Source organism: Chrysemys picta, chromosome 2 (assembly GCF_011386835.1).
Source record: "Chrysemys picta bellii isolate R12L10 chromosome 2, ASM1138683v2, whole genome shotgun sequence".
NCBI lineage: Eukaryota > Metazoa > Chordata > Testudines > Emydidae > Chrysemys > Chrysemys picta.
Genome location: NC_088792.1, coordinates 96,837,618 through 96,851,662, shown reverse-complemented (window position 1 = coordinate 96,851,662; position 14,045 = coordinate 96,837,618). Strand labels below are relative to the sequence as shown.

The 14,045-nt window shown below is 41.6% G+C and overlaps 1 protein-coding gene across 9 annotated transcripts in view; it reads right to left on the bottom strand.

The window, feature by feature from the left end:
• The window catches only part of SUGCT (succinyl-CoA:glutarate-CoA transferase), a 488,382-nt gene that overhangs the window by 229,288 nt on the left and 245,049 nt on the right, over positions 1-14,045 (bottom strand). For all 9 annotated transcript variants that reach the window (XR_010598405.1, XR_010598406.1, XM_065583830.1 and 6 more), the window contains one exon: positions 13,341-13,443. Coding sequence is in view for 7 of the 9 variants with exons in the window: in XM_065583830.1 (XP_065439902.1) it covers positions 13,341-13,443 (103 nt within the window). In the remaining 2 variants the exon portion in view is untranslated. The remainder of the gene's footprint in view (positions 1-13,340; positions 13,444-14,045) is intronic.

Here is a 14,045-nt window from a genome sequence, read left to right as displayed (position 1 = left end):
TGCTACTGCAGCTACAGTAAAATGCGGTCTATATGTCCGGGGATAGAGCAGTAATCCTCCTGGGACATCTCGATGAAGCTCTCCTGGAGGTAATTTGAAAGCCGTTGCATGAGGTTCCTGGGGAGAGTGGCCTTATTGGGTCCTCCAAAGTACGACACGTTGCCGGGCCACGAGACTATCAAGTACTCGGGAATCATTGCTCTGCACAGCAGGGCGGCATACGGCCCTGGTCTTTGGAGGCTTTCCCGGAGCATTCTCTGTCTGTCGCTCTCAGAGATCCTCATCAGGGTGATGTCGCCCATGGTGACCTGCTTTGAATTAGGTAGGGGAATGTTAGTGTTGGGACTGCTTTCACGTTCCTTTACAGAACTGTAACCGCTGGTTTGTAGCCACGCGGTGGAGGCGGGAGAGGGGCAGCCGAAAGGGATCGTTCCCGGGGACAGCCGCGAGGGGGTGGGACAGGGGCAGAGTTCCCGCTTGCCGGATTGCTGGCAGCAGGAACTGACATTGCTTTAAATGGGAAATGAGGCCAGTGGTAATATAAAAGTTTTAAACTGCCACAAGTGTACGGCTTACCATGTTTGCCTGCAACAGAAATTCTGTTGTCCTGCCCCGCTTCTCAAATGTGCTGTGCAAGACCCCAGGCACTGAATGCGAAGGCCGAGATTTCGACCTTGTGCTGAGTGCGCATGTGATAGGTGCTGTGCATGGTCTTGTTCACAGAGAAAGACTATGTTCTTTGTTCACAACTACATTTATCTTTCTGAAGAATTCACTCCCTTTTTCCCATTCCCACAGCCACATCTGCGACAGTCTCACAACCTAGCCTGGAATCACACTCCCAGAGGCTAGCGCGGATTAGGCGTAGGAAGAAGAGGACACGGGAGGACATGTTCTCTGAGCTTATGGCCTGTTCCCAAGCCCAGGCAGCACAGCAGACCCAGTGGCGGGAGAACTTGACCCGAATGCACCAAGCCAACATGGATCGGGAGGAGAGGTGGCGGCAGGAAGACCAGCAGGCGACTCAAACGCTGCTTGGACTACTGAGGGAGCAAACGGACACGCTCCGGCGCCTTGTGGATGTTCTGCAGGAACGGAGGCAGGAGGACAGAGCCCCGCTGCAGTCCATCTCTAACCGCCCTCCCCCGCCACCAAGTCCCATACCCACCTCACCCAAAGTGCAAAGAAGGAGAGGCGGCAGAGTCCCTGCTAACTCTCACTCCACCCCTGCAGAGAGCTCTAGTAGCAGAAGGCTCTCATTTCCCAAAATTTGAAAAGTTCTTTCCTTCCCGCCTGACACAAGCCCCCGTCCAAGTTTCACCTCCCAATGCCATGTGTAGTTGATAATAAAAAATACGTTTCTGTTAACTACTGTTTCAATCATGTTCTTTTGGAGGAGGAGGGGAAAGGGGGTTGGTAATTGGACAGGACAGTCACCTTTGGCAGGATACATAGTCGGGGACAGGCACAGCAGCAGGGCACATACACAGTGCAGTGATGCAGTGACTAGTTACCCTGGTTAGTCTGGGAGGTTGTTTTCATGTTATGATGGGGGGGGTGGGTTGCTCTGTGACTTTGTGGCGGGGGAGGGCAGTTACAGATCTTAAGCGCCAGTCCTTAGGCAGGATCACAGAGCCACACAGCAGGGGATCTGTAACCGTCCTCCCCCTGCCACAAAGTCACATAGACCCCCCATACACACAGTCCCGATCAGGAGGGGTGACAGGCTCCGTTGAAACAACCATCCCACCGCAGCGGAGCCTGTCAATCCTTGAGTTTAGAAGCTGCATTCGCGTCACTACACTACACCCGCTCCGCACCACAGTCTGCGTCCCAGTTTTAAAAAATTCCCGCGAAAACAGTATTAAAGAAAACGGTGTGCTTTAACAAAGTAGAACTATTTTTATTTCGAAACGTGTGTTGGAAGGGGGGTGAAGGGGGTATGTAACTGGATAGGATAGTCAACATTAACTGGGTAAAGAAACGGGGGCAGGTTTAGCTTCTCAGTACACAAACTTTAAAGTCACAGGTTACCCTGCTCACTCAGGAACTTTGCTTTCAAAGCCTCCCGGATGCACAGCGCTTCCCGCTGGTCTCTTCTAATCGCCCGGCTGTCTGGCTGTGAGTAATCAGCAGCCAGGCTATTTTCCTCAACCTCCCACCCCGCCATAAAGGTCTCCCCCTTGCTCTCACAGAGATTGTGGAGCACACAGCAAGCTGCTATAACAATGGGGATATTGGTTTCGCTGAGATCACAGCGAGTCAGTAAGCTTCTCCATCTCCCCTTGAGACGGCCAAAAGCACACTCCACCACCATTCTGCACTTGCTCAGCCGGTAGTTGAAGAGTTCTTTTTCAGTGTCCAGGGCGCCAGTATAGGGCTTCATGAGCCAGGGCATTAGCGGGTAGGCTGGGTCCCCGAGGATGACTATAGGCATCTCCACATCCCCAACAGTTATTTTGTGGTCCGGGAAGTAAATACCTTGCTGCAGCCGTCTAAACAGACCAGAGTTCCTAAAAACATGAGCGTCATGAACCTTGCCCGGCCATCCTACGTTGATGTTGGTAAAACGTCCCCTGTGGTCCACCAATGCTTGCAGCACCATGGAAAAGTATCCCTTTCGGTTAATGTACTGGGTGGCCTGGTGGTCCGGTGCCAGGATAGGGATGTGAGTTCCATCTATGGCCCCACCGCAGTTTGGGAATCCCATCGCTGCGAAGCCATCTATGATCGCCTCCACGTTTCCCAGGGTCACTACCTTTGGCAGCAGTACATCAACGATTGCCTTCGCTACTTGCATCACAACAACCCCCACGGTAGATTTGCCCACCCCAAACTGGTTCGCGACTGACCGGTAGCTGTCTGGCGTTGCAAGCTTCCAGAGGGCTATGGCCACTCGCTTCTGTACACTCAGTGCAGCTCGCAAGCGGGTGTCACTGCGCTTCAGGGCAGGGGACAGCAACTCACAAAGTTCCAGGAAAGTTCCCTTCCGCATGCGAAAGTTTCGCAGCCACTGGGATTCATCCCAGACCTGCAGCACTATGCGGTCCCACCACTCAGTGCTTGTTTCCCGTGCCCAGAATCGCCGTTCCACGGCATCAACATGACCCATTGCCACCGTGATGTCCTCGGCGCTGGGTCCCCTGCTTTCTGAGAGGTCTGTGCTACTCTCAGACTTCAGGACATCACCGCGGTGCCGTAGCCTCCTCGCCTGACTTTTCTGCATCTGCCTCAGGGAAACCTTTATGATAAGCTGCGAGGCGTTGAGAGCGGCCACAACTGCAGCGATGGTCGCAGCGTGCTCCATGCTCGCAGTGCTGTGGCGTCCGCGCTGTCAATGACTGGAAAAGTGCGCGAACTGATTTCCCGCTGGCGCTTTCAGGGAGGGAGGGCGGGAGTGATGGACGGATGACGACAGTTACCCAAAAGCACCCTCGACTCATTTTGTTACCCAGAAGGCATTGCCGGCTACACCCAGAATTCCAATGGGCAGAGGGGACTGCGGGAACTGTGGGATAGCTGACCACAGCGCACCGCTTCGAATGTCGACGCTTTCACCGTTAGTGTGGACGCACAAAGTCGAATTACTGTCCTTAGTGTGGACACACATGTTCGACTTTGCAATATCGATTCCAAAAATTCGATGCAAGTAAAATCAAACTACTCTCGTAGTGTAGACAAGGCCTTAGTTGCTTAAAGTCAGGAAGATGCTTAAATACCCTGCTGAGTTAGGCCATAGCACTGATTTTTGCCTTTAAGGGGCCAAATTGGTGGAAATTCATTTATTTCAATTAAGTTACACTTATAGCAGGATGAGTTCCTCCTCCTCTCCTAGTGAAGAAGTGAAGGCTCATGCCCACTTGACTGGCACGCTCAAAATGAAGTTATTTAAAACAGCTGTGACACCTTTTCTAAATTTCCTGTATTGTGAAATGACAGCAGTGTCTGTTTCAACATTGTCTTCCAGTCAACTTGTAAAGAAATAAACCATCTCCAGATGCTCTTATTTGGTGTTTGTTTTTCCATCAGTCGTCTATAATGAGAGATCAAGAAAGTGTGTGCAGTGAGAGTGAGAGTGTTTGCATTTAGTTCTAATACAACGAGAGAACTGATAGAACTAAAAAGAAGAAAAGTTTTGTGACAGCAAATATTTCTCAAAGAACCAACAATGTTCAGTTATTTTTGCAAAGTTTTGTCACATGGGATATATCCACACATTTACTTGATTAAAAAATTGCTTCTCATTTTTTTCTTTGATTTCATTTCAATTAGAATGGCTATGTATAGTTGATCACATTTTAATTTTTATATGTGGGCCAGCATATTTAGGGGATAAGGACATGAAGGAATGTTATATCGATTTCCAAGTATTTTAAACTTTCATAGAAGAGATACTGAATGTCATACTGCTTTGATTAGTATAAAGAATATTTATAACTGATGCTATTTGTAACAGACTAATTACTGGGTAGGTGGGAGCCTATCAGAAAAAAAATGGCAGTTCAAGAAATCAGTCTTTAACTTAATGGCTAAATATATTACTGTGTGTCAAGCTACTGGACCAACACACTGCAAAAACTTAAGTGTATATTCACATTAATGGTACCTAGGAAAAGGGCATGTAACATACTGAAAAAGGAACAAGTCCTAATAAATCAATAAGTGCTTGTCACAAATACAGAAGGTTCCTAATATGGACTGCATATTAATAAGGGTCAGTTTTGGGGGACCCAAACTCCTTCAGAGGGATGGACAGGCACTGAGCCTGGGCCTTTGCATTGCAAGTTGGGTATAATCATCAATGTCTTGCACAGCTTGTAGCATCCCTTGTCTAGTCCTTCAAACTTCGGATGAGATAATGGGGGAAAATGTAGCTTTTGGAGGCAAACCCCTTTTAGCTGGCTGAAGTGCTAAGAGCTGGTCCCTCTCTTTTTTTTCTTGATTCTTGGCAACCAGTTTGGGATCCACACTGTAATATCTTCAACCCAGTAACTGTTGCAGTCCTGCTTTGGACCTTTAGGAGTTAGGTTAAGTTAACAACATTACAGCCTCCATTTTTAGTCATGCTCATGTGTCTGTCTCTCCTTCCACTGTTGAGCTAGGGTCTAAACTCCTGAAATATCACCTTTGCATCTTCTCGCTCTCATGTTGCCCAAGAGTTCCCTTTCTAGTGCTATCACTGGTGGGTTTTTGTTTGCCATCCTCTTCCTAAGGCTATTTGTGAATTATGGGAATATCTCCTTTTATGGGCCATTACACATAACACGGGTATGTATGAAATGACAAACACCTAGCAGAGCGTCCCCAGTGTGAGCTACAGTGCACCTCCAGCATTGCCCTAAACATCTGAAACTCATCTGGGGCATCCCGAAGGACCCTTTAATCACTGATCAAGTGTTTGGGTTTTTTTTAAATGAGATTCATATCTGTTTTGTGATTTTCAGGACTCAGCTGAAAAACCCAGAAAAGGCAGCTGGAGAGTAGACACACACTATAGCCTTGTCCACGCTATAGTGTTTTTGTACCATTATTTTGGTTGGGGATGTGATTTGAAAAAACAACAACAACAACAAAAACAACAGGTAAAGCAGTACATTCCCTAGTGTGGATGCAGCTATAGCTCTATAAAGATGCCTTATTGCCAGCATATCTTATTTTACTAAATTTACGGGAATAAGCTATACCAGTGTAAACACCATTATATTAGCATAACGCCATCCACGTTAGGGAGCTGTAAAACTTTAATTATTCCAATTTCAAACCAATTTAGTTAAAGGAGTACAAAAATTCTTTGCAGACCAGCCCTTTTTTCCCCAGAGAAACAGCTCAGGCGATCTGTCTTCACAGGAAATTCCTGGACACAGTCTGACAATGAAATTAAGAAATTTTAAAAAAATGACAAACAACTACAGTTACCTGAAATCATATATTGAAAATTGGTTTTGAGTGTCCAAAGCTTTTGCCTTTGATATCCGTGCAGACTCTTTCTGTCCTAACTTCACTTAATTCAGTTTGGATACATGTCTACTTCGTTGTGATATTTTGAAAATGAGAAATAGAGGTTTTTCTTTACCTAACAATCAACAACCTTGTTAGGCTGATAAGCAACGTACATATTACTTTCCACAACGTTTAGAGGAAAGAGTACACAGCAAGTGAAGAAAAATACTATCTCCAACTGAAATTGCTGGGGGAATTTAAGTTGGCAAATGAAACCCATATTCACCAAACTTTAATTAACTGAAATTTTGAGGGTAACTACAGCTCAGTTATGACTCCAAATTTGCACTGTATCCAAGAATGAAAATGCCAATCAGATAAACATGCTGTTAGGAACGTCAAAGAAATTACACACCAGCAAGCACAGTTCCTTGAAAGCTCAATGGCATTGTCTTCAGTGCATTCCAAGATTGTAGGACCTTAAGTATAGATTCTTTGAAACTGACTGGCATCACTTTACTGAAGTCCAGGATTAGTGAACCACTGTGTAACCTCTCCAAAGAGACAAACCAACCAAAGGGCTTTGAAGAAGCTGTGTCGTGAATTGCTAATGCTGGAGTATAGTGAAGAAAGACAACTGAAGTTTTGAAAAGGTCAGTGAGACGCTTCTCACTATGCTCCTGATCTGAGAACCCATAATGCAACTTTTTGAAAACCTCCTTGCAGGTTCCCTCTTTAATTTGAAAACCAGTTCAGTGGAAGGTTTTTGGTGCTTCTCTGAGATCTTTTGATAAATATGCTTGAAATAAATGCTTTTTTTTAGGAATTTATGATCTTCAAAAAATGGGTGTCTAAAATAGAAGGGACGGCTCTTCACAACACATGTAGGCATATGTATTACTAACACACACACACACACACTCCAATAATAGTGTGCTGTGACACTTTTGTATTTTTATGTCTGATTTTGTAAGCAAGTAGTTTATAGTGAAGTGAAATTTGGGGTACACAAGACAAATCAGACTCCCGAAAGGGGTACAGTAGTCTGAAAGGGGATACAGTAACCACTGTCCTAGAGTGTGCAGGAACCATAATTTTGTTTCAAGGGGAGTTCTATAATTCTGTTTTATTTCAGAACAGAAAGAAAACAAAAAAATTCAAATTTTTCCACAAATCAAAATTCTGGAAAAAATTGCATTTTGGGTCAATCAAAATGTTTCATTTTGATAAAACTGAAAGAGTTCATTTGGATTTCAACTGTTGACATCATACTTCACAGTGTTAAAAATTGAAATGAAAAGTCATTTTGAAATGGAAAATTGAAATATTTAGTTTTGAAAAGGTCTAAATGGAATGTTTCAGTCATATTGAAATGTGGGGCTTTTTCTCCAATTTTCACTTCAAAATAATTTTTTTCAAAGGCAACATGTTCTCACAAAATGCTTTGCTTTTGACACAATGGCATTTTCTGGAAAAATATTCCACTGGAAAATTTCCAACCAGGTCCAATACTTAAAGAGATAAATGCAAAATTTAATTCCTCTCTTTCATTTCTCTACTAGAAATTACTTCCAGAAACACTGTATAACCTGAAGGCCTTCATCAACTGTTTTTCAGTTGCAGGAACCTCTGTATGTAAGAAATTCTCTGCAGTATTATAGACAAGAATATAATTTCACTTGACTTGAATGAACCCTTAGTGGACTGCAAAACTGTTTCAGTAAATATTAACCACTAAAGTGATTCAAAACATGGTCCTTAAAGTGCATCACTTTTTAAAAAACTAAACACGTTAAAATATACTTTGATACTTGAGTTGCTTTTTGTGTTCATAAGTTCAATTGTAGAAGCTTTTACAGATGCTAGGAAAATTTTGCCAGGACGTGTTCAAATGAAATGATTTACAGAATATGATATAGTCTAGAGGTTAATAAAACCCACCAATTTCACAGGCTTTCACAAATAATAAGATGAAAACTTCAGATAATTTTCAACTATCAAATATTTCAGTTCTTAACTTTCTGTTTTTGAGGCATATTCAGCAGAATGGCTAAAGGAACTGTATTAGTCTTCTGGGACAGGAAGAATAAGGTTTCTGTAAAAATGTTAAATTAATTTTTATAGTGATGCAAACTCAGGGAAGGGTTGTTAAGGGATGGCCTTCTGCCACAGGGTGGAGTTTTGTTTTGGTATCCTTTTAGAGCTTGCAGGTGTTTGGCATGAGCTGAAATCAGAGCCAGCTGTGATATTTCAACTCTGATATTTCCCTCCCAATACTTCTCAGAAGTGATGCATCAGGATGTCTTACACCTGATGTACTCAACTTGTGTGGTATGTCTGTAACTGTTCTGCTAAAAAATACCATTTCAGGATTCATTTTTATTTTCTGCTCATAGCATTGATATGATAAAATGTATCAAGGAGTGTGATTTTAAACATTAGCTAACAAATTATTAAATTGTCCATCATGCACCCATCTTATTCTTTTTTAAATTTCTGCCAGCCATTCGGGAAAAAACAGTGGCATTGTATGGTGACTGTAAAAGACAAAACACCTAATGAAAAAAGTAAGAAGAAATTTTCATTCCCCTTATTTAATAGCCAGAGATCTTTATGCTTTCATGGCCTATCTGCAGTATGGTGCGTACCTGCTTTTGTTTTGTTTTATCTTTTGGAGGAATTTGAATTGTTTCTGTTAAAAAAAATATGTTCTCTTTTAAGTTTGTATTGTTTGAAAAACCTCAAACCACATTGTATTTCATACACGTGTTCCCAAGGGTATGTTAAATAGGACCATACTCAGGTCATCCAGTAAATTTTTAAAACTTTTAAAGAATTCTTTTAATGTACTCTATGATTTTGGCCTGATTAAAAGAACATATCTTAGAAAAAGAGAACTTGAAAAAAGACTGAATATAAAACGCTGCAAGCAAATAGTCTATACAGTATCTTTATAGGACCTTCTATAAATATACTTTTCTCTCTCTCTTTCCCTCTCATTTTTTAAGGAAAGCAAGTTGTCCCCTTTAACGGGTCTTAACTGTGTGAATGTTTTCTTAACTACTGTATCAGTGACCCTAAGAGAGCAAATGCCTGTCTCTCAACCCTTTTAACCTCTGTCTCCCTCCCCCTCACATAGACACTGATTGACTTAGCAGTGAGAATGCCTGCAGTATTCATTTTAACAACACAAATGAATAAAAGATTATAATCAGTTGGGAAAAGGTAGACAACGTTTCATTCCATTCATGGAAAAAATGTATCACCTGGCGATCCAGCTTAGACAAAAACTTCATTTTTTTGGCAGCTCAGTTAGAGTATGATTGAAGCGGTTAATGATGTTAACAATACATCCCAGGGTCAGACAAATTGTTCTAATCTGAGTTTACAAAAGAAATTATATGGGCGTCTTTTGACCCCCATGGTTCCATGGTGGGGGAAGGATACACACCTATAGTTGATTGAATTGTATACCATTTCAGTCCTCCCTTTTAGACTTGCTTCCCTTTCCCTTCAGTCTTGCTTCCATCCCTCTTCCGTTTTACCCCATGCGCTTGGTCTTTGGCTGCTAAAGGCCTTGTGGTGCACTGTAAAGCATTTTGCAGCATTGCTAACAGCTGTGCTGGCATAACGCTTTGATGGTTGTTGACATGCACTACATTGTGAAGCCTCAGTCACCAGTGGTGTGAGCCCACATCTGATGACTGCTGCTTTATATTAAGAATGACAAAAAACTTGAAGATGATTAGAAAACAGTGGAGATGAAAATTAATGAAACTGTTTCAAGACTTAATGTTACGGAATATATATTATATTATATTATATTATATTATATTATATTATATTATATTATATTATAGTACTATTGCTAGTAAAAGACAGCCAGGGGAAGAACCTTCATAGCATGTGGATTCCAAAGATATCCTGGTTAGAGGTAAAGGAAAGTCTATCCACATCCAAAGACCACTGGTTTGGGTATTGCTTTTGGTTCTCTACAATGAGGCAAAGCTAGTGAAATTTAAAAATGTGTTAGCTGATTGTGGTAAATCCTTGAGTTATAAATCTACTACCTTTGTCTACATTTAGTGCTAAGTGGTGTTTAAAAATGTGTTTATTAACGCAAGTTAGCTAACATCTCCTAAACACAGATTTTCCTAGTCTAGGCAGATCTTGAGAGAAGATGAACAAAAAAGAATTCTTCCATTATTTCAGAGTGATCACAAAGTCCTTATACTGTTTATCGTCATATATCTGATACTTTGGCTATGATTATGGTATGGTCTTGTTGGGAAATATCTTCTATTCCTGTTATAAATGGGATTTGGGAGTGTTGGGGATATATGGATTACAGAACCTGAGCGATTGGTGGATTTTCTGTTCTACCCATTCCCAGTCCACTGTAGTGCTTTTTGTAGTTCAGGAAGTGAATTGACAAGATGGTCTATGAAAGGGTAAAGTTGTTGTTGAAGAGTGAGAATGTGTATAGTATATTGGTGGTTTATGCAGACACGTGGCTGCTGCTGAAACACAAGGACAGTGATTGGATGCACAGGTGAAAACTGACATCCCAGAATAAAGGGATAGGTGCAAATTCATTAACTTTTTCTTGAACTGGTCCTAAACTTCTGAGTCCAAGTCAATTTTGAGATATTGGATCAGGAAGGGCAATGGAGGACCCATCTGCAGATGTTTGGAGTACTCGCCACAAAAATATAAAGTGCAATTAAAAATGTAAACAAAATAGCCGACACAAATGGAAGACTGAGTTTAATGCTCTCCACATTGGTCCTTTCTCTTGTATTCACCTCTCAGAGAGATAATGGTGTAGAAAGTATCAGAGGGGTAGCTGTGTTAGTCTGAATCTGTAAAAAGCAACAGAGGGTCCTGTGGCACCTTTAAGATTAACAAAAGTATTGGGAGCATAAGCTTTCATGGGTAAGAACCTCACTTCTTCAGATGCAAGTAATGGAAATTTCCAGAGGCAGGTATAAATCAGTATGGAGATAACGAGGTTAGTTCAATCAGGGAGGGTGAGGTGCTCTGCTAGCAGTTGAGGTGTGAACACCAAGGGAGGAGAAACTGCTTCTGTAGTTGGATAGCCATTCACAGTCTTTGTTTAATCCTGATCTGATGGTGTCAAATTTGCAAATGAACTGGAGCTCAGCAGTTTCTCTTTGGAGTCTGGTCCTGAAGTTTTTTTGCTGTAAGATGGCTACCTTTATATCTGCTATTGTGTGGCCAGGGAGGTTGAAGTGTTCTCCTACAGGTTTTTGTATATTGCCATTCCTGATATCTGACTTGTGTCCATTTATCCTCTTGCGTAGTGACTGTCCAGTTAGGCCAGTGTACATAGCAGAGGGGCATTGCTGGCACATGATGGCATATATAACATTGGTGGACGTGCAGGTGAATGAGCCGGTGATGTTGTAGCTGATCTGGTTAGGTCCAACCCCTCAGACAGAGACCAACACCTACAAGATCTTCACCAAGCATTCTCAAAACTACGATACCCACACAAGGAAATAAAGAAACAAATCAGCAGAGCCAGACGTGTACCCAGAAGCCTCCTGCTACAAGACAGGCCCAAAAAAGAAACCAACAGAACTCCACTGGCCATCACCTACAGTCCTCAGCTTAAACCTCTCCAACGCATCATCAGTGATCTACAACCCATCCTGGACAATGATCCCTCACTTTCACAGATCTTGGGAGGCAGGCCAGACCAGACTCCAAAGAGAAACTGCTGAGCTCCAGTTCATTTGCAAATTTGACACCATCAGATCAGGGAAAACAATTTGAAAAAAAACAGGCAATTGGTGCAATCTGGTCCATTTCAAAGGCAAACGCATCACTATGTGTTCCATGGTAGAGATGATTTAAAAGTATCCAGAGGGAAGGCAAACTTTGTCAGAATCAGGGAAACTATCACAGTCCTCCCTTCAATTTGGTATGCAGTTTTCAGCAGGGGCACTTTAGTGATACTTCCCCCCCACCCCACTTTCAACACATCATCGCTTTAACCTCTAAAACATCCTCTCTCTCAGATTGTCATTGACTTTTTTTAATGTTGTGGCGCACTGAACAAAAAGTGCAGGATCTCCTTTTCAGTATCACCCTATGTATAACCCCCCAACCAACTAACCCCTGAGTAAAATAAAGCCTTCTGCAATGTAGTGAACAAAACCCAAGCTTAATCCCTGTGAAAATTATGAAGTGAGAAAGTTGGCCTGGTTATCCTCCATAGGCAAAGTCAGCATGGTGCTACCTCATTTCAAGGAATAACAGTGCATTAATCTACCAAAACCTCCACTCTTATGCAGCAGTAGCTTTATAAATGCAGGCCCTTGATATACAATAAATGTGTTCCTTTATCACACATTCATTTTCTGTTCTTTTATTCTTGTGCACAGTCTTGGTATATATACTATACAGTCTATACACTGGTGCACAGCAGATATTACATACAGAACAGATTCATTTATTTCACTAGTCAATCCTATTTTACAATTTTTAGTGATGCATTTTGATTCCTTGAACACTCTCGTTCCTTTATCAGATATTTGATTCCAAGGATGTTCACTGTGCATACATTTGCACTCAAGTAGATGTATAGTCTGTATGGAACAGGTTTATTCCAGCATCAGGAATTCATTTAAATGAGATTCACTGAGTAGCAGAACAGGTGCAAAATATAGCCTGTTAACTTTGTTTGACACAACTGGTTGAGCTGGCGAGAGAACAATCAACCCAACAAGCTCCAATGGGAAAATCAGTGCAGTGCCCAGCTTTCATAAGTTTATGGGCATAAAAAGGTAAGAATATTTTAACCAAATGTATGGTATCTGTTATGAATAAAGAAACATTTAACTTTGTGAAATACTAAAAGCAAAAGACAAATTCCTCTTAGTTCTTGGGAGTTCCTAGCCAAGAAATAGCTCAAAATATTTCTGCATCATATTTTCATTCAACTGTATTCAAAGCTTGATAATTTTTATCAATATACTTTGTAGTTACACCTACTATAAAGACTAGGATGATTGCTTGTGAGAGTGAAGAATTATTTTTCCGCACTGCAGAATTTGCCTAGAAAAATGTTGCCCTCCTGTCCTCTGAAGAACAGATATTGACCACTGATGAGAGCAAGATACTGTACAAGACTTGATATACCAATGGCCTAATGCAATATGGAAAAGGCTATATTTCCAAATGTGCACTCCATTTTAGGGTCAGCAGTTAATGATCGTTCGTAAGTATACCATGTTACTAGCCTCATACTCAACATAAATGACTTGAATCACATTTTTATAGGTAGTTGAAAGCTGGTGTGGAGGAAAGCAATTGTTATTGAATATTTGTAAAACACGTTACTAATGTATCACAAAGGCTCTATGAGAACTGACCTGAGGATCCGAGAATACTTGCTGCATACTGTTGATTGGCCCATATGGAACACCACTACCTTCAAAGAGTTCAAGCCATTTGGTGGTCATTTTTTCTGAAAACCTAGGAACAAACAAGGAGCATGTGGTTTAAACTCTCCGTTTCAGATTCCAAAGAATGCAGAGCACCCCCACCCCCCTCACTGATTTCTTCCCAGGCAGTCAATAATACAACAAAAATGTGCTGCATGTGTTCTTTGGAAATGCAAAGACTAAGCCTTAGGGCAAAGATCATGGTTAGACTGACTTATAATTCTATCTGATTGTCTGATGCAATCCAGCAACGATGCAAACCAAAATTATCAACATTTCCAAATATGGATCAATGGGTTTCCTTGAGTCCTTAATTACAGTAATGTGCTTCACATTTTATTTATTTATTTAACAACAAAAGAATAGACATGATGTGGGTAAGCGTCTAATGTACGAAAGTGTCTTATTTTTGATCATAAAGATCACTGATTTAAAGCAGTACAATGTTTTTCCTCCATTACATTTGAAACATATGTCAGACTTAACAAAACACAATTGTTGGTCAGATAACAACATCAACTACATATTTATTTGCTGTACGATTATATAATCTGTCCTCAGGACATCCGGTTGAGCATGTGTGTGCTCTGCTTATCCTGTGTAATCCAAAATTCCCAAGTCTTTTTATACCAT